Source organism: Rhipicephalus sanguineus, chromosome 5 (assembly GCF_013339695.2).
Source record: "Rhipicephalus sanguineus isolate Rsan-2018 chromosome 5, BIME_Rsan_1.4, whole genome shotgun sequence".
Lineage (NCBI taxonomy): Eukaryota > Metazoa > Arthropoda > Arachnida > Ixodida > Ixodidae > Rhipicephalus > Rhipicephalus sanguineus.
The window spans coordinates 80,641,210-80,668,908 of record NC_051180.1 but is presented as its reverse complement, the minus strand read 5'-3'; the positions used below and the strand labels follow the sequence as shown (position 1 = coordinate 80,668,908).

General features: G+C 44.8%; 2 protein-coding genes across 5 annotated transcripts in view; both read left to right on the top strand.

Moving 5' to 3' along the window:
* The window catches only part of LOC119393838 (semaphorin-5A), a 192,835-nt gene that overhangs the window by 156,506 nt on the left and 8,630 nt on the right, over positions 1–27,699 (top strand). For all 4 annotated transcript variants that reach the window (XM_037661018.2, XM_049416388.1, XM_049416389.1 and 1 more), the window contains exons 5-18: positions 5,525–5,633; positions 6,964–7,062; positions 11,807–12,020; positions 13,128–13,216; positions 14,106–14,305; positions 15,035–15,170; positions 16,527–16,639; positions 17,206–17,407; positions 19,429–19,505; positions 21,014–21,150; positions 21,401–21,568; positions 22,682–22,855; positions 23,638–24,009; positions 24,971–25,153. In XM_037661018.2, coding sequence (XP_037516946.1) covers positions 5,525–5,633; positions 6,964–7,062; positions 11,807–12,020; positions 13,128–13,216; positions 14,106–14,305; positions 15,035–15,170; positions 16,527–16,639; positions 17,206–17,407; positions 19,429–19,505; positions 21,014–21,150; positions 21,401–21,568; positions 22,682–22,855; positions 23,638–24,009; positions 24,971–25,153 — 2,273 coding nt within the window. The remainder of the gene's footprint in view (positions 1–5,524; positions 5,634–6,963; positions 7,063–11,806; positions 12,021–13,127; positions 13,217–14,105; positions 14,306–15,034; positions 15,171–16,526; positions 16,640–17,205; positions 17,408–19,428; positions 19,506–21,013; positions 21,151–21,400; positions 21,569–22,681; positions 22,856–23,637; positions 24,010–24,970; positions 25,154–27,699) is intronic.
* Positions 891–3,233, top strand: LOC125758746 (uncharacterized). The gene has a single exon (XM_049416391.1). The coding sequence runs from the start codon at positions 900–902 to the stop codon at positions 1,944–1,946; it is 1,047 nt and encodes a 348-aa protein (XP_049272348.1). The 5' UTR covers positions 891–899; the 3' UTR covers positions 1,947–3,233.

The window sequence follows — 27,699 nt, the reverse complement described above, 5'->3', positions numbered from 1 at the left end:
GCGGGAGGATATCACTATTAACACACCTTCCGGCTATCTAAGCGGGTACTCTACAGTTATCTCGAACGACCCAGCTGTTCGAATGTGCTGTTGAAACACATTTTGCAACGCGGAAAGCCCAAATACTGTCTGTGAAAGACACGACACATACCTGTCCACAGGGCGGGAAACACGCGAACTGTTGAGTCGTGTCTGACGTGTAACAGCATTCCAAAGGACTACACACGTGGCGTCGAACGGCAAATCGAGGATAGCGAAGGAGAACACTTGCATATGCTAATACGATTTAACGGTATGCAAGAAGAGTTCAGGAGTTCGATGCTGAAGAAAACGACTGGCAATCGTCGTCTGCAAATGTTGTTTAACGTCTGATGATGATAGCGACATTATAATTCCTTTTCTGGTACTGTAGAGGCGTAAATATTACTTCCAAGCATTAATAAAGAGAATTAAAAAATTGGAAATAGGAGGCACACACAGAAACTATGAATGTGAGTGCATGAACACACGGAAAAAAAGGAAAATTTATTTCCTTTCTCTAGGCGGCCACGGCAACGCGTTGGCCACGGCTATATGGGCCACGGTTGATGACGTCATCAGGAAGAAATGCTGGAAATGCCGATTGCGGGATTGCGGCAATTGCGGTAGATGTTCTCCGATCGTATGTGCGATCGTGGTATTATTGTGGCTTGCGTGAGCGCGTGGCTATTTCACGGGCAGTAGGCTGTAGTCTTCGATTACATTCTAGCACGTGAAGGCAAGATTGATTGTGCTGGCCCCCAGTGGCGCCCTGCTGACGTACCGTTATAGCAGAGAATATCTACTATACGTTATAGTGCCTATAGTCCTATAGTACCGTGAACCAGTAGAACTGGTAGAACCACAAGTCGACATCGGCGATGAGCGGTGCGACACCTGCGAGCGTCGTTTCAAACTCCTTCGAGCCTTGCCACCAGCAGCATCAAGCCAGCAATGACATCATTCGCCGCATAAACTGCATGCTTCTCCAAAGTGGTGGATCCGTACAGCTGGGCGCAGTTCTAGAGCAGCTGCGCAAGGAACCAATGCTGGAACGGGTAACATCGACAGAGGTACTCAATGCTTGCTTGAATACACGTGGCCAGCTCAACTTTCATGCCAAGGAGGGCAGTGTTATCATTTGTCGGGGCGAAACGCCGTCTCTGCAGTCATGTACTACGGACGACGAATCAACAACCACACGGGGGAAAACAACACCGCTGCAGTCATCCGCGAAGGACAATCCATCCACCACAGGGAAACCCGCCTGCTGCGACGTAACCGTGGTGCAACCCCTGCCAGACGCGTTGGGGGAAGAGTTCTTCCCCGTTGTTGTGCGAGAAGTAGTCAGCCCCGAAGCAGTCATCATAAACCTCGTCGGGCGCTGGAGCTACGAATTAAAGGCGCTACTCGAAATGATGAACTTATACTACTCGAATCAGGGCATTGGAGGAATAGCTGGGCAGATGTATCGCATCCAGGACCTGGTTGCTGGAGCGTTGTGCGCTTACCCTCACGTCGACCTGCCCAGTTCCAAAGAGGAAAACTGGTGCCGCGGAGTCGTGACGAGTGTACTCCAAAACTGCATGGTCAGAGTCACGGATGTCGACAGCGGCGTGAAAACCCTGAAACCGACCACCAGTTTGCGCCAGCTCGCCTCGCATTTCCGCTCCCTGCCGCGGCAAGCGATCACAGTGAAGTTGTGCCGGCTGCGGTCCGCCCAAGGAGGGGTGTGGGGTCCCGAGGCCTCAGCACGATTGGCAGAGCTTGTATGCGGCCAGACTGTCATGTGTCGCCTGGTCAACTACGTGAAAGGTGTGCCTGGCGTTGTCATGTGCGACACGAATGGTCCCGAGGACGTCTTCGTGAGCAACGTACTTATCGAAGAATGCCTGGCTCTTCCAATGTCCTCCGACGATGAGAATTAACATATTCAGTCAGTAGCTCGTAGACATCATTGGCTTTAGGCTTCTGTTACACCGGTGAAATGTGTGAGCAGCGATGTTTTCCCCCTGGCATGTGTTAGGTCACACCAGGCCACACCGCGCACATGCAATGCCTCGTCTTGATAGTGATATAATCTAGTAGGATTGTGCAGCTGTTCTTCCTGCTCATCAGTTTTTTTTTTTTTTTAACACTTGCAATGCTGTGAGCTGCTAGCTGCAAAGTCTGCAGTCCTTTTATTTTTCTTTCTTGTGACATGCTTAGCATTTTATCCTGTGTTGCCTTCTGTAAGATGTTTTTTTGTTGTTGTCATATTTACTTTGTGTTCACCTTTGCAACAAAATAAAGAGGTCATTTTACAAAGTCACATCTCCTTAAAAGAAAATGTTTGTCCTCCAGTCTTTCCCCGTCTTAAAAGCAAATAGCTGCGAAAGCTGCTCTACAAAATGTTCTGCCTATTGCTTGGTGCATTTTCAGCATAGGAGGCCGCCTTGTGTAGCAAGTTTCTGCATGTGGCACAAAATTTCTATGCTTCATTCACACCGGCGACTCTCGGAGGTCGTGCGGCCAAGTCAGTCACAGATGTTCAAGCACACTCAAATCTATGATAGTCTCTTTTGTTCGAAAGACTGCTCTATTGGCTCGCTATCGTTTGGTTGTGCAAGTGCAAAATTGAACAGCGAGTGAGTGAATTAAACTGTTGCTTTCCATGCATTTCCCTCTCAAGTGTGCTAGAGAATCTGCGACAACTTCATAGCGTGACGTCCGAGAGGTGCCGGCATGAATGCCCTCTATATTCTGATTCAGCATGAGAAGGTAGGAGAGGAGGCCCCGCCCTGATGACAAAAGCGTAGCAGCCAACTATCTCCATGAATAAACAAATAGTCCCACTCATGTACTCATCCTTCCCCGATGGCAGAGTCGCTGACTGTCCATCCAGCTTATGACATAAATCTAAAGCGTGCACTCATTTGTGCAAGCTTGTGTGCATCCATCTTTGAGGTGGAAATGCCACTGAATTCTAAAGTTGTACCCGACTCTAATGTCATCTCTTCACGAATCGTGTTTCGCGAAACTCTTTCAGCACGGTGGCCCAGTTTCTTAAGCAACCCTGTGGCACACGCCACTTATGTCAGGTTTGCTGCATCCTGCAAAAGCATGAACAGCTATTTTTCAGCCTTTACCAAGAGAAACAACAGCACAAGGTGCATGAACAGCTTACGGTCCTAGCTGCATCGTGTTCTGCCTGTCCTGTGACGATGGAATAATCTAGAGCAGGGGCGTAGACATAATTTTTTTGGGGGGGGGGAGATTTAACCACCCTTCATGTATGTTTGTGCGTGCATTTATATGGGTGTGCAAAATTGAGAAATTTGGGGGCGTTGCTGAATATGGAAAAATCGTTCCGCAAATGCCCACAGACTGAAAGCTTCGCTCGGCAAGTGGATAAACAATTGTCTCCTTGTCATAAACTCCGCTACTTGCTGCAGTATAATTGGGTGAAAAATTATTTTGTGAAACACTTTTGATCAGACACTTCATGTCAACTTACTGTGTAAATTGACAGATGTGGACAAATGATGTCCACATCTTAAAACAATTTAGTGCAAGAACTAGGACTGCTATTTGGTGCAGGTGAATTTTAAAGATTCTGTATTGTTAGAGAAAAGAAAAGCACCAGGTATGTGTACTTGGTGTATGGTATGTGCACAAGTGTACTTGTGCACTCATAGGAGGAGGAGTTTGTATGCCAATGTTGTCACAAAAGAAAGCGATAAATGTTACATTATATATTGTAGACCCCTGTCCAGTGCCGTGCAAGAGTGAGCCTGGGGCAAAGGGGGGAGCAGTGTGGGCACCCACCCCCGAAACACACATCTTCTTCATCATCTTCCTCAATCGTCTGTATTGACTCCCCCCCCCTCCCAAAAAGCCACGTTGGTCACGTGATACTTTTGGTACCATAGCGTTGCTGCCGACAGCTGACACCTCCAGACGGTCACATCTCATGAGCTTTAAGGATTTTGCCTTTAAAAAAAAAAAATCTGCATTGTAGAATAACAGGCACAACATGGTCTGCCATAACACTCACCAGCCCAGCCATTCTTACCCCCACAAATTCCTGGCTATACCTCTGGTGCCATATATCAAATGTTGCTTTGACATCTTTGATGCTGATGTAAAAAAAAAAAAAGATGTATCAAACGAAACAGGCATGTGTCCCTGAATGGTAGGCTAAGGGAGCCAGAAAATGTAAATTGCTGTGAGGATAGACACCTTTCGGTTGCATTGCTTAAAGGGACACTAAAGAGAAAAACGATTGTCTCGTGCTAGTGAATTACAATTTCACAGTGCTGAAAGCACCATTCTTACCACCAGAAAATGCTTGGTAAGCGACAAAAGCGCACCAAAAGGAAATGCGGGTGGCGACGCCACCTTGAAGTTCCTGCACCAGCCGCTGCGATGTCATAGATTTTGATGGTGTCAACTAGGGCCTACATAGTTCCTGGTCGGTAAAAATCAGGTACATTGTGTTCTGAGGAAGCCAGAGACTTCACAAACGAAGTTCCAGGAAATTATGTTGAGCCAATGTGACCAAAATATGAAAAAGCACTTAGAAATCTGTGGTGCCACCACTGGAGATTTTGGCGAGAAATTTAAACATGAATCTTCTGACACTGAATTTCTCGTCTGTTAGTAAACCTATGGTAGCGATATTACTGACACTAGAGTTTTCAGAGTATAGTTTATCAGTCTAAACTAATTTACTGATTCACTTTGGTGTTGCTTTAACTGTAGTTGTCATGCAACATTTAATTATTATGACACACTGTACAAGAAAGCTTAGAGAAGCGTTGCTGAAGTACAAGGAAGCTACACTGTTCACATAAGCAAATTAACATAAGGTAAGCTCAGTTAGTTGGTACATATTTGCAATCTAAGCAAAGGACACAAGAATGATGGGATTTAAGAAGTTGTGCTGACTTCCGATTCAAAGGTGCATTGCATAAAAGCTTCTTCATGATCCTTAAAAGAGGCATAAAAAAGAAAGAACGGCAAGAGGTAAACAAAAAGTTTGGATCAAACCCCATTAATGATCACAACGGTTTTACAATTTCTGATAATGTTATATTCTTTTTTCCACCTCCACATATTTTTGCATTCTGCAGAATCTGCCAAAGAAATTCCTGTATATGCACTTTACCTTTCTTCATTTCAACTTCTTTCATTCCTTCCTCTGCAGCTACAGAATTTTCGTGAAACAAGTTCTAACGATATTAGTTTGCACTGAAGCCCTATTTTAATGAGCTGACATCTATAAGGCAACTTCATGAAGTGCTGTCATGAGCGTCAGCAGGATTTTGACTTGCATCACTGCAGGGTGGAGGGGGTGGGGGGTGTTGTCGCTGATGGGGCTTCGCAGGCAGGTGCTAATGTGGCTTGGGGGGGGGGGGGGGCAAGTGCCTCCTTTGCACCCACCTGCCGACGCCAATGAGTGCTGTGCTTGCATTGTTGCCATCTTGAATTTACAAAAGAAAAAAAAAATAATTGTTGCTTGCAGGGACCACCTGTTTCGGCTGTCCCTGGAGGATCTCAAGAAGCTCGAGGACGTCGCTGTGCCAGCATCAAATGCGGCTGTGCGGAGTTGTCGCCAGAAAGGTCAAGCAGAGGTATAGAGGGGCAGTATTTCAGTATGTTCATGTCCCTGCTTAGAGGCAAAACGAAAAATTTGACACATATTGATGGACACTTGCACTGCACACAGCATGGCTGTGCGTCACCATTTCAATGTCTTCTGGTCCTCATCCATGAACACTTGAGGGCCCAGTATAATTGAGTACGTGGTAAAAATAAGTGCCAGTGCGAGAAAATTCAAAAAGGAGAACATTTTTCAAGAATTTAATATAAGCTGACTGGCAGAACTGTTTGTTGGTCTGTATGCCAAATGTTCCTGTGCAACATTTCCTGTGGCAACATTTCAGAGCAGCAGAGTAGGTACACTTGGTTAGAACCTAAGAAAAAATGTCCGCTTCGCCCACAGCAATAAAAGTTGTTTTCATTCATTCATTCATTCCGCCCGCAGCAATCACTGTCCCTCCCACAGAAAATTTGCATAACTGCTCCGTCCAATAAGTATTGCTCATTTTCATGACTCAGACTCAAGTGTTTCAGATGGCTGAATTTCTCATACAAGCCCACGTTTGTGTCACTGGTTTTAGGTCAGGAATTTGAACATCTTGCTGAATTTCGTCAGGGATTCTAACATCACTTTCAGCCAAACATCAAGTTTTGGATAGTAACAACAAACCTTTAATCCTTAATGTGCAAAGTATTTACATTAGTCAACAAAAAGTACTTTAAGGTTCAAGCGGAAACCTGCTAGCACGACTCTTTCATAGGTGAAGCACAGGCTCACAGTGGTTCTGTGCACAGAGCTGCAATTTTTTCTTAGGCTGTAACCAAGGAGGACTTTAACAAAAATGCTGGAGTGGAAGCTCTCCAACACATTACCGGCAAAGGTGAAGCCACGGTTTGCCCCCTAGTCTGTCTCAGAAACATGCTGTTTTCGGGTGGTGGTTGTTTAGAGATAAAGTGGTTTTGCTCTGTCAATGTAAACACTAGGCTAATTATAAGGTAAGAGATTGTTGTTCACGACAAAGTAACCTGTTGAGATGAGTATTGATGACTTGACCTCCAATAAAATTTGCCTAGACTCTGAGGCTTCTTCTGGAAACTTATAACACAAGCACTACTTGTCTAAAAAAATTACCCATATTAAACTGGTATGGCATATGAGGAAAGCACAGCTTTTTCTTTGCTACACGCTAACGTTTTATCTTGTCACTGGTAAGATGGCGGATTTTCGGCTTCACTTTAGAGGCATGACTTCCACTCCAGAAATTTATTTTTAATCCTCCTTGGTTGTAACCGAGTGTACTATAACAGCTCATTGAGGATGTCTGCAGCATATCACAAGACGTTCTAACGTTTTATGCGCAGGAGGGCTGCCGAAACTACATAAAGGTGCTGCTGTCGCACAATGAGCGACTGTTCAGCTGTGGCACCAATGCCTTTGCTCCAGAATGCACTTGGAGAGACGTGAGTACATCACTCAAGAACATTCAGTGGTGTGTTAACAGTGGTGTATGTTTCAGCTTGAAAATCCTGTCCTAAAGCATGGAAGTGCACAGGCACCGTAATTTGTTGCACTCCACTGGCATAGAACTACGGTACTACTGAGGTTTGGAATATCAGGCTAAAAGCTAAAACACACCACAATATGCTCCTGCAATTTGGTTTTAACCAAGAGACATTTGTGAGTCATGGCACTATAGTACAGAGAAAATATACAAATAGCGATAAAGAGTCAGAGGGCTATCCCCCTCGTGCGCTGCTGCTTTCAGTGGTACTGGTGGCGCCACCAACGGCGGACGGTGACGATAGGTGGATATGCGCGGCTCATAGAAGCCGTGGGCAAAGCGCCTGTTACTCTCCGTTTTTCTATTCATGTTTCATTCTGGTTTGATATTTGTACTGCTGACGCTGCTCCACTAGACAACCATGCCGTTTGTTACATCGATTGTTCTATATTATTTGTTTTAAAATGACAGGCCCGTTTTTTTATGCGTGCGCGCGATGCACTGCGTACGTTTCTTACGTGCATGTGTCCAAGTTGTTTGCGTGATCTGTTAACACAGATGAAATAAAAATTGTTGCAGTACAAAACAGCATTCTTGTTTTATTGAACACCCCAAACAGTACAACAACAATGACTATTACGGCTGTATGCCTGCTTAAGAAACGCACAAAAGACACGCGATTTTATCTTCGCCCAACACTCGTAGCACTCAACTAGGCCAAGAAAACCAAAATCTAACTTGCTGAACGTTTTAACAGCCGTCACACAGCTGCATAATAATGCGTGAAAGTACTTAAGCAAATGACCAACAAACATTCAGACAGCGTTTTTTTTTTTTTGTTCACAGACCGTGTTAACATATGAGAAAGTTGTAACTGCATTGCAATCACATATTTCGGAATATCTAATCACTTTCACCATTGAAGCCACAATCCTCTAACACATGCGCTTTAAATTGAGCATGGCATTACTCAGACTTATATAGGAAATGAGCACGCGTGGCATTACTCAGATTTATATAGGAAATGCGCACGCGTGTAATGTATCTCGTATGCTAGATTCTCCTTTGGTACGTGCAACAAAACATAAAATGCGATTCTGGAAGTAATGTTCGAGGAGCAGCGAGCATAGAGAAGCGCAACTACTTACAGCTTCACTCACCTTTGCAAAAACGGTATTCCAATTGCAATTCAATATTAACCGACGCAACAACGATAACAACACACTTGTTGCACACAGGTGTACCAGGTTGACGCGCGAGGCCAAGCGCGGTATTTTAAGTGTAGCACAATCGTGCGCGTACAGTACGCTAGAATATTCTGGCACAATGTCGTCAAGCTTGCAGTCACTTCAGCGGTTCCCACGATGTAGCACCGGTTGACGTCCTCGCGTCATCAAACTGCTACGACGCCGAGAACTACGCACACAGCTGACTTGGAAAAACGCGGTCTTGCAGGAGGCCATCTTGTCCCGCAACCAACGGACAAAAGTACACAACTGAGGCGTCTGAAACATTGCCGTTGATGAGATGGCAGCTGAACGAAATCAGGGCTCATCGTCCAACGTGTGACCACTGCCTTAACACAATTTTAACGTTGCAACGTTCAAGGAAGACGCGATGAAAGCGACGAGCCCAGCCGGTCTTGTCGGGTGCGCTACAGCACAGCGCGCGCTCTCACGACCGCCGAAAGAAATAAAAGAAAGTGGAGAGAGGGCCACCTAGGAGCATCGCGTATCGGTGGAAGCAAGAGGAAGTGTTGCGTCGTCGGTGTGGCGTATTGTCGAGAGATGGCGCTAGTTTGTTTTTGCGCAACGAAATCGCAAACTTCATTCAAAATGCATGAGATCCTATGGGGGGTTGGGAGAGGGCACAACCATCTTAGCCGAGCGGTGGCGCCACCATACCGATGCACGAGGCGGATAGTCAGGAATAGCGTAAATTTTAAAATGTTTTGTGACAATCAAACAATATGAAATTGCAAGTGCTGATACTGGGGACATGTCAAGTACTAGGTTTCACTCAATTACGTTTATGGATTAATATTTATGAATGAGGTAGAAATTAAGGGGAGATGCAGGTCGAAAAACGCGAGTTTTTTTCAAAAATTATCGATTTTTTGTTTTCACCTGTTTTGTTAAGATCTACTGTTCTCTACTCTACTGTTCCGAAAATAAAAATCAAAGTCGAGACTCAACTGGAAATGCGTTAAAATTGCGTCTAAAGAGCACAACGTGGCTGTTAATCTTGACCGAAAGTGTGACGTCTTCTACCACCTCGCGGCCGATAACGCGCGGCCGCTCGCCATTGGGGATCGCCATGAGGAGATCTTCAAATAACCACGGCTTCCCCGCTACAGAAGCACAAGAACTAATAAAGAAAGTATGCTTTTACCCCGCTTTTCGAGCGCTGCGACTGGCTTTTAAATCATGTGGTACAGATCAGGGACCGCCATTGGCCGCTGCACGCCTTGTGTGTTGTGAAGCCTGCTTGCAGGGTCTGTGTGTCATCGAGCTGGCCAGATGAACGTTTATCTCGCGTATTATTTTCATCATGAATGAAGAGAACCGTAGCAAGAGCAGTCACTGGCCAGTGAAGTATCGCTCGGTCAACAAATTTTGAGGACGCTGGCGCAAATTAAAGCCAAACACTCGCCGAACGGCAAGTGCGTCTACTGCTGCGAGGCCTAGCGACGGCAACGGCGATGCTTCCGCGAGTTTGCCGCGGCGTTCGAGTATGTCAGGGCCTCTCAAAGAGAAGATCGGACTCTTTGACAGCGAAGAAAGATCACGGTCGAAAGAGTCTTCCTTGATCGCTGACATAACAGCATTGAACATCATCGCGATCGCAGTGCAGTGTGTCCAACGTGTCACCGTTCGGAAATACGCGTCCGGGAACCAGCTTACAAACGCAAAGGTGTCATTTCTGGAACTACAATGCGAGAACAGCGAGTGCCCCGAAAGTGTTCTTTCGATGACGTATACGTTGCGGCGAGTTGCTTCGAGCGAGGAGGCCAGCGTAGGGGCGGCGAGTGACGGACCGACCGCAAGCAGAACCTACGGCAGCTGGAGCTCGCGCAATAGCTACTCTGCTCGAAAGAGCTGTGAAGGAGAAACTTAAGGCACTGGCCCATTTTAATGGCAGTGGCTACTAGAAGAACAATTCACCTTTTTTGTGTGCAATTTTGATCGGATTTCGTTACCTCTTTCATAAATAAACATCCAATTTTAACATTAAAATTCGTTTTTCTCAAAACACACTTTCTGGCAACTTTTTCAGCGTGCCCCTCTCGTTTTTGGTACTTCTGGTGCTCGGATCTGCATGAACTTTTGCCCAAATTTTCTCTAAGGTGTGAGGAGTGCAGTTATCTCCTCCAAATCTTAATATTATTTATGCATACTAGAAAATTCGCAACTAAACATTTACCGGGGTCTGGGTAATAATGGATTTCCCATGCTTGAATTTTTCATGTCTAGCAAATATTTTCTATGCACTTTCTAGATAGTTTTCGGCATTCTACAGTTCAAATGGAACAATGTGAGTCATTAATTGTCAAAATGTATAGAAGTTTAAGGATCGAAACAGGGGGGCTAAAAGGCCTATGTTTTACACATTTGTCGCAGAACAACAAGTATGCAACTTACATGAAAACTAATTATATATTTAACATCAGCATAAAAATCTCTACAAATACCTCAAGTTTCATTGTTCTAGGATGAATATTAAAAAAAAAGTGTCTTCGACCCGCATCTCCCCTTAAACTGAAAATGTTGCTTTCTTCTCACTAAAAATCAGAAATGTATCTATAAGGTTCTACTGCATAGACACCCTAAAAATGTGAAGTTTTTATTTTCACTTTGTTCTGTTTCATCAGTACCTTAAAGGCCAACTCCGGCGATTTTTTCACCATGTCAAGGTAATGGTGCTTTTACGTTCCTGAGACACTCTTGTCACGCGCCCGATAGCAGAAATGCTCAGCAAATTCAAAAATAATTTTTATTAAGCAAAAAGACGCAATACCGAAACCGAAACCCAACCGAGTGTACTGTCTACGTATGACGTAGTAGTTGTTACGAACCGGAAGTCGTGCAAGGCATGCCGGTCATGCCGGCGCGGAGTATGAAAACTGTGACAGCCGGGACGAGCAGGCGCACAGTGGAGAGGTGTGCACGCCGCGCATCAGCTGTAATGTCTGCAACTGACAGTGCCGCGTCTGATAATGACAGTTAGTGGTGCCCACGGCTGCGTCACTTCCGTCGCCATAACAATATTGACGTCACAGACGCAATGTTGCCAATAATTGTGGGAAACCGGGAGGCCGTTTGCAGACAATCTTTAAAATTCATTTGCAAACAATCTGCGCGTGTCTAAAGCCTGTAATTTGGCATAAATGACGGAAACCTTCAAAGGAACATACCCAGCGAATTTCATTGAGATCCATCGACCTCGACAAATCGCCGGAGTTGGCCTTTAAGAGTGTCACATACTAAACTTCTTATACAGTGTAGCTTGTTGGTATTATGGTTGCTTTTGCAACTGAGCTCTAAGTTTTAGCCTTAGCCACGAGAAGCTTACACTTACTCCGATTAGTGCAATGCTTTACTGAGAGTTCGCACATGCCTAGTCAAATGCGAGAAAGCATGTGGCAGCTTTCTAGTGGCAATGTTTCGTGAGTGAAGTGAAAAGATGTGTGCCGTATGATGCAGATCAACTCTCTAGTCACGGTGAGGGACAAAGTTGACGGCATGGGCAAGGCACCGTACAGCCCGCACTCAAACAGCACCATGCTGATGACAGTACAAGGCGACTACTACGTTGCGTCACCTCTAGACTTCTCGGCAAGAGACTACGCCCTGTACCGTATCATGGGCCGGGAGCGGCCTCTGCGCACCCCCATCTACGATCACAAGTGGCTGAGCGGTGCGTTGGATGCCTTTACTGAAGCCTTCTCCTGAAATTAAAACTGTCTAGGCAATTCACTGTAGCAGTTCTTTGCACTGCATTCAATTCCCATTCCTTTTTCCTTCACTGTCTGTAAGTGATGACATCCATAACATTAAGAAGTAATGGAAAGTATCAAAAGAGGGGTCTTTTTTTGCCCTGCGTATACTTTCAGTGTTCATTAGTTGATACAACTGCTGCACACCTGAGCTGAGCACGAGAGCTTACTTCAACACGAGAAGGACACAGCATGAACACTGTGTGCTGCTTCTCGCGTTGCCATCATGTTGCATGCTGATTTCAAATGGGCGTCAGTCCCGACTACTCCAGCTTTCTACCCTTTTGCAGTCTCACATTTCTTTATAAACCTAAATATTTCATGCAATTATGTACAGCCATCATGATACCGTACTCAAACACACCTTAGTTGCTTTTCTGCATCTTCTGCAGAAGGTACTGAGATTTCTTGTTGGAGGGCCTTGATTGTGTAGGTTTGTGTCTCATTCGTATCTGTCTCTCTCCCACACTGCCACTCGCAAGCCGTACTTGTGGGATAACACGTGACAACAGCTGCACATGCGAACTCTGTCCAAAGCGAATGTGAACAAGGGAATGTGAGCAGTCTTTGAAATGTGAAGAACAGATATGGTCCATCAAAGTAACACAGTGAATGTGTAAGGATTGCGATAACAGTCGAGCACGTCACAGGATTAGATTGAATGATAAGATTAGGATATGTACAGATAGAGGATGTGAAGCAGGCTTCTGCAGAACAGAAGATATCTGGAGATTATTTGAAAAGGTCATGATGATGATGATGGTGATGATAGCTGTGAGTTACAATGTGCAGTTGTACTCTAGGAAATATGACAAAAAAAATGAAACTTAAAATATTTTTGTTTATTCACGTTTATTGTGCAACTGCAGCATGAGTGTCATTGTTCTTTATACACCAAACAATACCTTGGAACACTGTTGTGACATTTTTTTTTTTGTTATGCTCACTTGTTAGAGTTGACAGATACCAAGTCATGAACAGTAAGCACCACTCTGGAACCATTCCTGAACCAAGTTTCTTTCTTTCAGAGCCAAACTTTGTTGGTTCCTTTGAAATCGAAGAGTTCGTGTACATCTTCTACAGGGAGTCTGCTGTGGAATTCATGAATTGCGGCAAAGTGAGTTAACTGCCTCTTGATAGAATATACACTTTGTATTTGATGTTGCAGTTGGCACAGTCCATGGGTTTTTTGGCATCTACCAAAACAGCTGTAACTGTCAGTCTGCTTGTTTCTCTTTTTCTTAGTGTATAGATAGCTCAGTGGTGGATGATAGAAAACTTTGTTTAGGTCAAGACAAGACGGGACTGTGTACCACCTGATGGGTGATCGCTACTCTGCAAATGAAAGGTTTACTTGCCAACTCCTGTCTGATGATTCACAGTGCAGCTGTTAATAAATTGCAGAAGGATGCACATTTGGGCAAGTTGGTGATCAGACGATCAGTAATGAACTGTCTATTTACTTTGCTTCCGAGTTTCTTCAGTACAAAGTGCCACGCAACAATGTTTATATGCAACTTGAGTTGAGTTTCCAGTTTGTGCACAGTGAAAAATGCAAGCACATGTGCTGAGAGTGTGCAGGGTCTTGTCTGTAAGCGTGACCCGAAAAGTGGGCACGATATATATGACATATAGGACCTGTGCATCTCCCATAGCCTGTGAGGTCTCACTGCCATATTTTGTGTTATGCACATCAAAATTAATTACTTAAATTCAGGGGCTTTACACACCAAAATCACGATACGATTATGAGGCATGCTGTAGCAGGGGTCTCTAAATTTTCATCACTGAGGGTTCTTGAACGTGCACTTAAGTACCTTGGTGTTCTCAAAACCTGGAACCCCCGAAGTTTCACATGTAGCCCCATAGATACCTCGCAAACACTTATTCTTTGATGAAGATACATTCACCTGTGCACAAGCAAAACAATGTTTGGCAGAAGTGTAAGCATACCACACTCCTCCAGTACATCCAGTGAGTGTGCACGTATGTGTTCCTCTGCGCAGGCTGTGTATTCAAGGGTGGCTCGGGTGTGCAAGAATGACCAAGGTGGCCAGGTGATCCTCAAGGAGAACTGGACAACGTTTCTCAAGGCTCGGCTGAACTGTTCACTGCCGGGCCTCTATCCTTTCTACTACAACGAGATTCAGAGCGTTCACTACCTTGAGAAAGAACAGCTCTTCTACGCAGCATTCACCACAGGAGAGTGAGTTCACAACTATGCCAAGACACAGCAAGGGGCTGTCGTGCATAGAGACAAGTCTCAGTACTGTCAGTGTTACTGTTATGGTATTGAAAATGTTTTGGAATAGTATGGCAGGCAATTAGCTTATACAGTAGACTCTTGTTAAACGGAAGCAGAAGGAACCACGAAAATGTGTTCCCTTTAACAGGAGTTCCGTTTACTCAGAGATGAACAGAACTGGAGAATTCAAGTATAAAATCTATGATATTGCAGTCTGTTGTTCCATTTAAGCAGCAGTTCTGTTTGAGAGATTTCTAGTCTACTGTACCTTCTTCTGAAGGTTGCATAGGAGCTAGGCAGTTCTAAATAGGAGCATCGCTGGGGATGAGACTGACAGCTTGAACAGGAAGAAAAGAGATCAGAAAGGGATGCAATGCAAGAATACATGTTGGCTGTGTACCGAGAACACGCTTGTTGCAGCTGTAATAGTTTAGGTAGCTGCTCACTAACACGATGTTTCACCTTAGAGCAGATGACTTTACTATACATCACTATAGAGAACACGGTTATGGACAACAAGTATTAAAAAATACAAATTGTGACGCTTTGTCATTGCTATAAAATGTGCTGTTCAACATGATAATTGCCAATATGGAAAACAGACTCTTGCCAGTGAACAAGAATCACATGCACTGCTGCCTAGTGGGGTGTATCAGCCTATCCGTCCACATTTACATTTTATCACTGCAGGAACAGCATCTATGGTTCAGCAATATGTGCCTTCAACATGTCGGCCATCAAGCGCGCATTTGAGGGACCCCTGAAGTACCAGTCCACACAAAAGTCTGCCTGGGAGCGGTCCACACCCACCAGCCAACAGTTCCAGGTATGCTCGCTCTACGTTATGAGAAAGTCCCTAACAAAATTCAACATGTAGAGGACACTGAATTGCACTAACTGTTCGTAACAGCTGCTCATAGAGAACCTTTTTGTCCCAACGCAAACAGAATAGCCGTGATTATAACAGCAGCTAAAGCCTTACTACGAGCCACTAAACATTGCTTTAGAGAGGCCGCAACACGGTGTAATTGTACACTCACATTTTGTTCTCTTCATCATCGCTTACTACTTCTTCATCCTCGCCTATTTTACCAAGTGCAGAGCAACAGGCCAGAGCAAGCTATTGCTCAGGCCAACCTCTCTGCACTTCTGTAAATAAATTCCTCTCACTTTCTCATCCTGCTCTTGTAACAAGTACCATTCTCCATTTTATGGAACACTAGTGATCGTACTGTGAAATGTTCTTGTAAATCAAGCACATCAATCAACCAGTGCAACCATATGTCTCCCTGTAAACATTTATGCAGGAGTAACTTCTCTGTTAAGTGCAATGCACTACTTTGGCACTGTTCCTGTGAATGTTACCTCTTTTTTATTATATCCTGTGACATAGAAAAGCAAATAAAGTTATACCTTGGCATTTGTTACTTAATCATGATCATCATATTCACAGAAAGGACAGACAAAGCTTACACCTTGTCTCACTGGACTAGCAAAAGGTCAAAATAGAAGGGCAATTTCTCATTGCAAGTAAACGTATCAAATTAATCATGCTATGATCACTTCTACAACGACATTTAAATTAGTTATAGTAGTCTATGTAGTAGCGTGCATGTGGAACCTGCAAAGTGAGCTTCTATCATATAATGATTGCAAGTCCCAACTATGATTGAGGTACAAGCAATAACAAGTCATTCTCGCATTAGCACTCACAGAAAAGTTTACTACTGTAGCAGTCTCGTGCACGGGAACACTGCGTGGTTTGCACACCATCTTGCTGCGTGCCTTGTTGGCTCGTCACATACACCTGCAATGATCATAAATGGGTTGTGTTTTGTGTCTGTCCTCCATTTGACATTGCACAGCAATCACACAGTCATTCACCCAGGACAGAACAGTGGACACGCAACGCTAGCTTGTCCATCTGCCGAGTGTTCTTAATGAAAGTGTAAGCATGACTCTCATCCAGGCAGTGCAGAACTTCTCAATTTACCAAAGCACGGGCCTCCATCTGGCTTGAGCTGATACTATGTTCTATTCACTTAAAAGCTGCCAAGTTGGCTCAGTGGCTGCTGAGCTCAAGATTGTGGCTTGCTCAATGGATGAGAAATTTTTGTGGCTAGAGATAGGAAAATGAAAACTGTAACCTAGATGTGCATTTACCTTTCCTTTTGTCTTTCAGTGCAAAGCAGTTGAGGACAACGAGAGAGTCATTGAGGCTCAGAAGTACCAGCTGACTGATGAGGCTGTGCAACCAGCAAGCCGAAGGCCCTTGTACACTGGCGAGCTGGAAAGGTATGCAGCTGGGATGCTAGCAAGTGCCATTAATGAATTTGAAGGAATAAAGCTTTGTAATTACCTCTCTACTGAGCATACGAGTATCTTTAAGTTTATTAAATGAAAAGAAAACATTGCCCATCTACAAAGGAAACTCCTTGGAGTTTCTTAGAAAAGCGCCTTTGCAATTGAAGGAAAATTTGTCCTGGTTTAGAATCAAACCTGGAAGCAGGATGAATTTTTATTCAGCTACAAAGCTCTCCTTCTGAGAAACGTGGTTGAGCTTCTTTTGTAACTACGACTGAACCCCTTTATAAGACACACACACCAGGGAGCAGTTCTTGTCCATTATATGAGAAGTCTCTTATAAGCAAGGTTCTCATTTCCTGATTAACCCCTATTTCGATGTAGGCACACTGGTGTCTCTTTCAGTGCCTCTTATAGAGGGGTTCAACTGTACATGCTATGCGCAGATAAATGGCAGCCATTACCTTTTGCGAAGCTAGCTGTTTTTTACAAAACTAGTTGCTACCTTTTACGAAACTTAGCTGTTATCTGACGGCACTGTTCTCATTTTCTGCCAGGCTGACTCACTTGACAGTTGACGTTGTCCCCACAAAGTACAGCTTCGACGGAGTCCATGTCATCTTTGCGGCTACACTGGAAGGGGCAATCAAGAAGCTGGTGGTTATCCCGGGACTTCTGGAAACCTGTTTCATCGAAGAAATCCAGCCTTTCGCACCTGGAGAAAGGCACATATTCACAATGAAGCTTCTAAAGGACACTGTAAGTACTATACAGAATGATTCAGCATTACTGCTGGGTCATATAAAACATAACATGGTGTTTATAGGGTGTATGCACGACCGGCATCGACAGCAACATGCAGGCAAGTCTCGCTGTGCACTCTGGGTAATCCGCCATTTTGAAGCAATAACAAGCAGACGAGCAAAGCAGCATGTATGACCAGTCGATAGCTGTCATGGTTTACTGCGCCGTTGTAGGCTGCAAAAGCCGTACGTACACCAAAGCCGAGAAAGAGAAGGCTAAGCAGAACAGTCAGAACCTCGGCAACTTTCGGTTTTTTAAGATTCCAAAGGTGCGGGTTCATGAATGCGGCAAGACGAGGCAGCTGTCGCAACGCCGGCAGCGCGAGTGGATCGCCCGCCTCAACAGGGAGGGTGTCGCCGATAATCCGCAGAAGTACAAAGTGTGTTGCCGACACTTTTTATCAGGTATGAAAGTCTCGCACCTACGTTACCTATTTTAAAGCCCTGCCCGTTCCTCATTGTAAAAGTGTTATTTTGGGCACCGCGGATGCAGGCATTGCTTTGAGCAGAGCGTTTGTGTACTCTGTTTCGCAGGGCCACAGTCTCCAGTGGGTGCTGCTGGCTCTGCAAGGGCTTTTCGGCTCACGAGCTGCACTGGCATCGGCACCTAATCGTCGTTTTTTCATCGTCGACGACGCGAAATCCATTTCAGCGATACTAGGCCTCACATCCAATTTCCTGATGTGCGTCGGCAGCCACGAGTTGGCGCTGTCCGTGCACGAATGCTCCTGTCGCACGCGCACGCCGTACTCTACGTAAAAAAGCAGTGCCGCGACATGGGAGCACGCATCGCCGTTCCCGGCCATGCACGTACAGTGCGCGGCAACGACTTCACCGTCGCACTTGCACAGGGCCCATGAATCCACAGGTGGCCTGTTGAGGCTCTGCGAGTGGTCGACCTGGGCAAAAAGATAACGTTGTATACCGCTAGAAGAATAAAACACTTTAACGTACCTTTGTTTTGAGAATCAAGGAGTCTGAGGAAACTTCCTTAACCGATGGCTCGCGCATCCAACCGCTGGTCACAAAATTGTGGCCTTCTAATCCTTTTTAAGCCTTTAGTTGCTGGCGGGTAAGGAAGCTGGTCCTCAAAACAAGGAACCCGCTTATGTCTGCGGCGTCGATTCGCGGCCACAGGTTGATGTCTCTTACTCAGTCGCTTTCCCAAAGCTCAAAGGGGTCCACACCACACAGGGCAACTTTCTCACTGTAGCGCGCCTGGTCTTTGACGCACAGCGTCGCTGCATAATCCGTTTGATCACGCGTCATTTTGCCGCAAAACAATGTTGCATTCTTGCACAGAGATGCCAAACCGCACGCCCGGAGACCGACTGCGACCACACATCGACGACCAGTCCACAAACGTTGCCTGCTTTGGTCTGCTTGTTATTGCTTCAAAATGGCGGATTACCCAGAGTGCACAGCGAGACTTGCCTGCATGTCGCTGTCGATGCCTGTCGTGCATACAAAACAGCCAATTAGGAGATATGTAAAAATATTTGCAGAGGTGCCCTTGGAATTTCACCAGGTTTCAGTTATTCCAAAAGTGGGGAAAAGGGCAGAGGTGTTCTTAATAACAACTCAAGATGGTGATGCATGTGAAGTGTGATGGAAATTACCTATAGTTTGAATGAGTAGAAGCAGTTGATAGGAAGGATGGCAGTGCACTTAAGTATATTTGACCACGGCACCTGCAGATTTTAATCAGAGAAATCAAAGAATGTCAGGTACAGTAGTAGCAGTGGCAACAGCCAGCAACCTAGATATCTGACTTCCGGCTGTGTGCAAGCAAGCCCGGTTGCTGTAATAAATTTTTCATTGGCAAACAAGCAGGTACAGTGAATACAAAGTGCCAACACTCTGGTCTTTTCCCATACAGATGCATTGTGGTATAGACAAAAGTTATCACAAGTCCTAAGAAATACGCGACCTGAATTTTCTGGTAGCACTGAGCAATGCTTTTCATTTACATTTCAGAGCTCTCTGTATTTGGGAACAGAAAAGGAGGTGCTCCGAATCTTTGTTCACCGGTGCGAACAGTACAGAAGCGAAGAGTAAGTAAATGTGTTTCTTTGCCTCTGTGATATGCTACGTCACAATTAAGTGATGAGTGTTTCAATATGATGGTGATCAGTGACCCAAGCTGAACAAGGTTACACATTATGAGAAACACGCGTGTATATTCACATGTAGTATATCAACTGTTGCTAACTGAGCTTTGATAACGGAGTAAAAGCATCTTTGGGGCTCCAGCCTGGTAACTACCACAAGGTGGAAAGTTTGGCAAGTTACTACGAATGTGTCAAAGCTTGATGAACTCCCAAAACATTGTGCCGAGCGCGTACTTCACCAGTTGACTTGGCTGCTAAGCCTTAAAGGGACACTAAAGGCAAATATTAAGTCGACGTTGATTGTTGAAATAGCGGTCCAGAAACCTCGTAGTGATACTTTTATGCCAAGGAAGTGCTTATTTTGAAATAACATCATGCTTTAGTGGTCCGCATCGCATTAGCGCACTTCAAGTCACCCGCCTGAAAGCGGTATTTTGCACGTCACTGCTGCCGTGCCCAACGTTGCCCGCCTTTACTGCGCGGCGGCGTGCACCATTTGGGCATCCGGCAACATCACATGCATGCGGTATTTTGTCGAACTTTCTGTCAGAGCGACTTTCACGAGCGTGCAAAAAACACGCGGCAGTACGTGATACCGAAACTACCACTGAGACGCGACCGCGTGAGCGAAGCGCAGTTCGGCGAAAACGGAACTTTTGAACCACGGGCGCCGTTCCCCATTGCCACGCCAAAGAGGTTCTTTTTTCCATGAATCAAACAGAAACGAACAAGCAGCATTTTATTACGTCTCTTGATGCACGGAAGGTTCTTTTTTTATTGCAGCTAGTTTGATTACTAGTGATTAATTGTATTCAGACTCTCTCACGTCATTGGGGTCACTTCCAAAATGTCCCACTCGTGGTGCTCATCGTGTGATACATTTAGCTTAATTTCTTGGTAAGTAGGGCACTGCTGTTGATAATATTGCCGTTTTAGACGTTGTCATACGTTGAGCTTTCACTCTGACATAAGTTGTTATTTGCCTTTAGTGTCCCTTTAAGTATATTAAATGACTGTTGAAATTATCCAGATGACATTAGTGCTTGTTTCTGGAAGGAACCAACAAGTGAGAGACATGTCGCGTGTTGTTACAATGTACCGAAATGATGCATAATGAATAAAGACGAGACACAGCGGACTTCGTTTGTAATGTGTGGGGCCCATCAGAAGTCATGAAAGAAAGTGATTGAAGTATAGATAGATAGAATTTTTTAAACGACGTTCCTGGAGACGTTAGCCTGGCTTATCGCCTGGTTTGCTGCTCCGTTTGATTGAAGTATGCATGTGTACTGAGGTTTCGACAGTACATGATTTGTGCAGATTTCGATGTTGAACTTAACCATAAAAATGCCTGGTGGCCTACACCTTTGCACATGTTGCGCATATATTCCTAAAGAACTACATAGTCAAGAATGCATCCCGTAATGAATGCAAATTTGTTTCTTTTGCAGGTCTTGCCTGGGTTCTATGGACCCATACTGTGGATGGAACAAACACCAGCTGGCATGCACAACAGCGCCGCACCTTAACCCTCTCAGCCTCGACTGGAAACAGAACCATGCAGGCTGCCCTAACAGTAATGTTCCTGGTGAGACATGTCTTTCTTTCCTTCGTTCCCCATTCTAATTTAACATACTGTAGTTCGCAGGGACAGTGCCAGTGAGGGGGGGGGTATGCCGTGGATAGTGGTGCCATGGGGTTGTCTTCCCCCTTGAAGTTTTAAGCTGTCCCCGAAAAAATTGAAATTTCACTGTTCCTACAGCCCTTGAAGCCTTCGTAATGTCGGACAACATAGCTAAGGAGCATTACTGAAGCTCACATTTTCTTGTCCCGCCCAGTTGATGGAGGCTGGAGTAGTTGGAGTCAGTGGGCAGAGTGCGACCAGGTTGGCAAGGACTCGCCTGGCGACCACTGCCTCTGCCGGTCCCGGCAGTGCAACAGTCCCACTCCAACCAACGGTGGCAAGCCGTGCGAGGGCTCATCACTAGAAGTCACCAACTGCACACGTGAGTATGCAGCAAAGACAGCACTCACGTAAATTTCCTAGAGCGATAGTTGGGAACCATCATCAACTTCTGTTCATGTCGTGAGTAAGTTAATGTTTCGGCATAGACAGTACAACACATAGGTCCTCATCACATCATTGTAATTGCTACTTTCTATGTGTACAGGCATAAGGCCTGTATTAGAGGTATTCTACTGCTATGCAATAACGTAAATTCTCCTAATGAACGCTCCATATTTCCTTCCAACAGCTCTTCGAGTAATGTAGTGTCACACGTCGCGGGACATGCATACCTACTGCTGCATGTGTGATGACAGGCATGTCATGCGAGGTCTGTGTACTGGTCATTAGGATTACATGCAACATTCTATTTCATAAAAACAATGTCTAAAGAATTCTAGACAACACAGGTACTAGAAATCTGTCACTGACAACGACAACAATGAAAAATAAACCACATATCACTGCTAAGTTAAACGTGAATTTAAGGATGCACATAACCTTTTCTCCTTGCCCCTTTCTGGCAGGTGCACATTATGACATTTCCTAAAAATCTTTCTCACATTTTGTTGAGGTTGCTATGACAATGAAAGTAGCCATAATTCACACCAGCATGTCATCGAAGTTAGCAGAGAATATAACAATGCAATAGGAATATACAGTCGAACCCAGATATATCGAACCTGAAGGTGATCACAGAAAAATTCTATATATAGGTAATTCGATATATAAAATATTTTGTATACCGAAAATATGTTGAAAGGGATTTTATAACTGCTCAGTATACACAATAACTCATTATATGTGAGTTCAATACATGCAGTTATATGGTAGTTAGTGACTAAAGTGCGTTGGCGGGCTAGTTGGTTGTTCATGCTTAGTTTCCACAGCGCGACTGGACGCGCTGTGGAAACAATGGATTCTCCACGCGCTGTGGATTCCAGTTGAAAGTCAGCGCTGTGTGTGTGTTTGCGTGTTCCTTCTCCGTCCGCGTCCAGTCGCGCTGTGGAAACTAAGGTAGTTAGTGCTCGTGCCTTTTGTCACGAATGAGATAAAACGATATTTGGGTCACAGAGGCTCAATGAAGCTTCCTTTCTTTCATTGTTTTCGACAGAACATGGCCAGTGGACAGAGTGGTCTGGCTGGTCAGCATGCTCTCGAACATGCGGCCTGGCTGTGAAGTTCCGTCGTAGGACTTGTGGGAACCCAAGCCCCAAGTATGGCGGACGCGTCTGCCTAGGGCCGGAGCAGGAGCAGATCTACTGTACTTCTAACCCACCCTGTCCAGGTAACGCTTAGCTATTGTATCTAAGTTTCTTTTTTTGCATAACCTTTTACATAACATTTCCATAACCCTCGTACCGTCAGAAGGATTACTTTTGCAAATGTTTCAGGCACTGAGTTATGACACATCACTGAAATTATGCCGTAGCAATGTCTTCTCTTGGTTATTCGTTCTATGGCAGGCAGGCTTTTCGCGCTAATAACTTATGTGCAGTAATAAAAGTCTGCTTCAACGAGTAGCTAAAGTCTTCAGTCTTGCTCGACTTGTGTTTTTATCTGTTATCCATTGTCATCTGGATGATGGCAACCTAGGTGCAATCAATAATAGATGCAACCTAGGTGCGAACTAATAATAATTGTTGGGGTTTTACGTCCCAAAACCACGATGTGATTATGAGGGATGCCGTAGTGGAGCGCTGCGGAAATTTCGACCATCTGGTGTTCTTTAACATGCACCTAAATCTAAGTACACGAGCCTCGAGCACTTCACCTCCACCGAAACGCGGCTGCGGCGGCCAGGATTTGATGCCGCGACCTTCGGGTTCGCAGTTGAGCACCATAAGCACTAGACAACCATGACGGGTATAGCCAATACTATCAAAGAAACACATTACTAAATCTACAATGATAAGAATGGAATGAGTAAAGCGCAGGGCCAAGCTGCTGAAGCTAATAAGTCATAATTAAATGTTATCAAAAAATTGCTGAGCTACAACCACAAAAAAAAAAACATGTAGAAATATGACGTCCCTGAGTTTCTCATGCCATTTGGCTACTTACGTGCAGCTCCTGCCACACCTGCCACCCGTGAAAGTGCCTGGTCAGAGTGGGGTGTTTGGAGCGAGTGCACAGCACAGTGCGGCGGTGGCTTCCAGTGGCGGCGACGACGCTGCGACTCCCCACGTGGCCGTGAGGGCTGCGGCGGTGGCTGCGACACAGACTACCGTGCCTGCAACACGCACGCCTGTCCTGAGACACGCAAGAGCTCTAACTGGACAGCGTGGGTGCGTGTCAATGCGACACGGGATGGATACTTCGAGCAGCGCTTCAGATTCACCTGCCGTGCTAACGTTGCCGACAGCTCCCTGCTCCGGGTTGGAAATGTCAAAAAGGAGGAGCGCTACTGTCATGAGTCAGCAAAGAGCTGCATGGACTCGGGTGAGTAAGTTAGAAGTTGCAAGACCCACAGAAAAACGATGCTGAAAGTTGTCACGAAGCATAGTGGTTGTACACAGCACATAATGGACAACGCCTACTTATCTGCATTCAAAATGCAAATGCAACCTTATAACCACTGAGCATAAATTTGCCTTACGAAGTTGACTGTTGAACAGGAAAACTACTTCATGATAGTCATATGGCACGCCTAAACTCACAACTAAGGGACAGCACTTTGTTTAGTGACAGAACCCTTGTGTGCATATACCTCATTTTGCATCCCTGTGCGCATATACCTCATATGTAAGCATATACCTCATTTTGCATCCTCTTAAAGTTGTCATGGACAGCTTTGACAGTATTTCATAAGTGCTTCTATTCACCTAAAGCGCAGCACCAATAGCCACTGTAATATTTGCATTCTAGAATAAAGAGAATAAAGAGAAATACTCACTGTACTTAATTACTGTGTCAATGACAATGCCTTGGTCATAATTCCAGGATAGATCACGACAAATAACTTCGTCTCTACGCCTACACAATGAAGAAAAGGGAAATAGATCAAGGGACCTGTTTCTGTAGACACAGCCATGCAATGCCAAAGCTGGGGGTTTGATTTGTAGCAACAGCAAGTTGTTTTCTCATTCATTTTCATTTCCTTTTACCTCATAACAACCACACTTCAGTGAGAAACTACAAATTAACGCCCCTTGTGCTTTCCTTGGCCTCATTATCTGTCGGCTTCATATGGTTACAATGATGTAAGCATCGTGTGGTGTTGGACATCAGTATATCTAGTCTGAAAGTGTTTATTTTCCCACCGGGTTGCGGGGAGCTTGCAAACTTACTTGTTCAGTCTGATCTGTTATCTCTACAGATATATGAATGAAGTATGGCCATGCCATACATATACTGCAATATTTGTACTTTGGTTACTACAGTGTCCTTTAAAAACGCGCAGCATACCTGAATATCGATGGCGACTGGTCAGAGTGGGGCGAGTGGTCCAAGTGCTCGGTACCTTGTGGAGGTGGCGTCCAGTACAGGGAAAGGACTTGCGACAACCCACGGCCATCAGGCACGGGCGCTGACTGCCAGGGCCCTTCCAAGGAGGAGCGAGACTGCAATATCCACCAGTGCCAGAGTAAGCGTGGGTGCTTAACAGCATTTGTCGCTTGACTCATTCGTTCACCTCTTAAAAGACTAACTGCAAGAAGATCTTAGACCACACAAAAAGCCTAGTTTCAGATAGTGTGGATATAGAAGCGCCTTCATGCAACATTTCCCATTTAAAATACGAGCGAAAGCAGCACAAAAAGCTTGTCAAAGCTGCCATTTTTGGTGCTGCAACTAAAGAAAAGGCCGCCCATACCACTCACCGGAAGTGACGCACAGTAAGGGCACTAGTGCTTAGAATGCATGGCTCCTCGGTGTTGCCGCAGTGATTAAGGGGGCACTGAAACATCTCGTAGGCAGCATGCCTGGTTCTATGCCTTTGTGACAACTACATAGGCACACGTGTCGTCTACTTAGATTCTGTTCGAAGGCTGCTAACGAGAAATACTATACTGTTACTGGCCCTGCGGCCTTGCCAAGATTGCTGCAGTGGTATATACTACTCACTAATAATGAAGTTAATCAAACCCAAACTTCATTGTAGTTGGTCTTTAATAGAAAACAGAAAAATCTTGAAAAAAGGAAAAGGCAATGACAAGAAGTGCTAGAAGGGTGAGTTCCGAGTGAGCACTGGTAGCATATGGTCCTTCTTGTCCTAGCCTGTCCAGTTTTTCTTTGTTTCTGTAACATTTAACCATACTACAGTATGTATGAATGCATGGACACGAATCTAATAACTGCATGTGAGCTGCCAGCTGCATTTTATGAGAGAAATAATACTGTTTCCTACTGTTTCTATTCTATAAAGTAATGTGGGTCCAGTAATGTGGGTCCAGATCATATGGGTTCAGGGCCTACAACCTTTATAAAACTGTCTGCATTATTCAGCGTAGAGACCAGTTTTGCTTTTGCTAGATGTCTGAACTCGATTCAGAGCAATGGCCTCAGCGTTCTTCAGAGGCGGCGAAAAATATGACAGTAAATTTGGAATGTCTAAATGAAGACATCTGAAAAATCCTTTAACACACTAGAAGAAAGCTAGTATCTCTGTAAAATATGTGGCACAAATAACAGCCGACGCGGACTTAGAAGCTCAAACAGACGTTTATTAGTGTCCGCATGAGCCCAGAACGTAAAGATGGCTAGTTCATTCCTGATTAGAACGAGCTCATGAGCACAGCCACATGCTGTTTGTCTTCTTCTTGTGGGATGAGCGCGGGAAATTCAACAATCTCGCTCGGTGCAATTATTCACTATGCATTTTATGTATAGAGCATTAAAATATTAGGACATGTTAGGTGATTAGAGGGGGCGGCCGCCCCCCTGCCCCCCCTGTGCGCACGCCTATGGTAATATCCACCTACAAAGCATGAAACATCGCAGGCATTCATAAGAGGAACTGTAGAGCACAGGCTGAAAACTTCTTTTAGTGATGATGTAACATGCATGCAGAGTTCTGTCTCAATGAAGAGTTACCATATTAATGGTATATATTAATGAAACACTCATATAGATTTCTTTAATTTTATGTGCAACCACTTCACCGTCATCCATTCATCCATGCTGTCCGGAACAATGCCACGGGTCATAACAGAATAGTTGAGCAGAATAACATTCCCCTGCCTTGTTAATGATCACAGAATGTGGAATGTGTGATAATTGAACACTGAAGGACAGGCTAGCTACTGTTCCAAAGAGAATGCATTTGAGTGGAACAGTTCACATGTGCAGTTACTCGATAATGCCTTGTCAAGTTACTACATATCTGGTCAGTAATGGTGATGCGGACACCAATGCTACGTTTTGTCAGCCAAAATGGTGCCAATTTGACAGAGCTGGAGATGGAAACCAAAGTATGTGATACCTTTGTGCATTGTTCAGCCCGAAAATGATGCAGTTCATTCCATTAATATGGTACATTCTACACACACTACAAAATTTGTAAGCACCTAACCACATTACCTTCTCCACTGCCCTGCCTGCTTCCTGAATGCTTGAATTTCTTATTTCTTTTCAATCATTTGCATGATGCCTGTAAAGCTGCTTGCTTTTTGATGAACGTTTAGCCCGCACCGTAATCAATTTGGTGCTATTCAAAGCCCTTCTTATTGCCATAGTGATTGTTAAGAATGGTTATCGAGCACTCAGTTATAGTTAGCAGCACTTCATTGATAGCTTGCCATTTGTCACACTTTTCTGATTGATAGATCATGTTTGTGCAGTCCTGGCACAAGGTATTCAGACAGCATATCATGTCCTTATACATTCTCAATCTGTTGCTTAGATCCTGCTTTTTACCATATCTAGTGATTTTTGTTATCCCAAGTTCGAATAACACGTGTGACAAAGGTAAAGAGTTTGCATTCAAAGCGAGTTGACTCTACAAAGCTAGCCTATGTGTGCTGTAGCACACTGAACAGTTCGTTCAATGCGATTATGTTTGTGCTCATTGCTGGACGATGAACTTGTGGGTGCTGCTTGGTGGCTTTATTGTGGTGTTGGCTTCTTCTTCTTCTCTTTCTCCCTTCTCCTCTTCCTCTACTGCCTTTCGCTGCCATGCTTTCTGCGCGGCAA

Coding starts and splice junctions, on each gene's coding strand:
- LOC125758746 (XM_049416391.1), top strand. CDS start 900: ATGAGCGGTGCGACACCTGCGAGCGTCGTTTCAAACTCCTTCGAGCCT.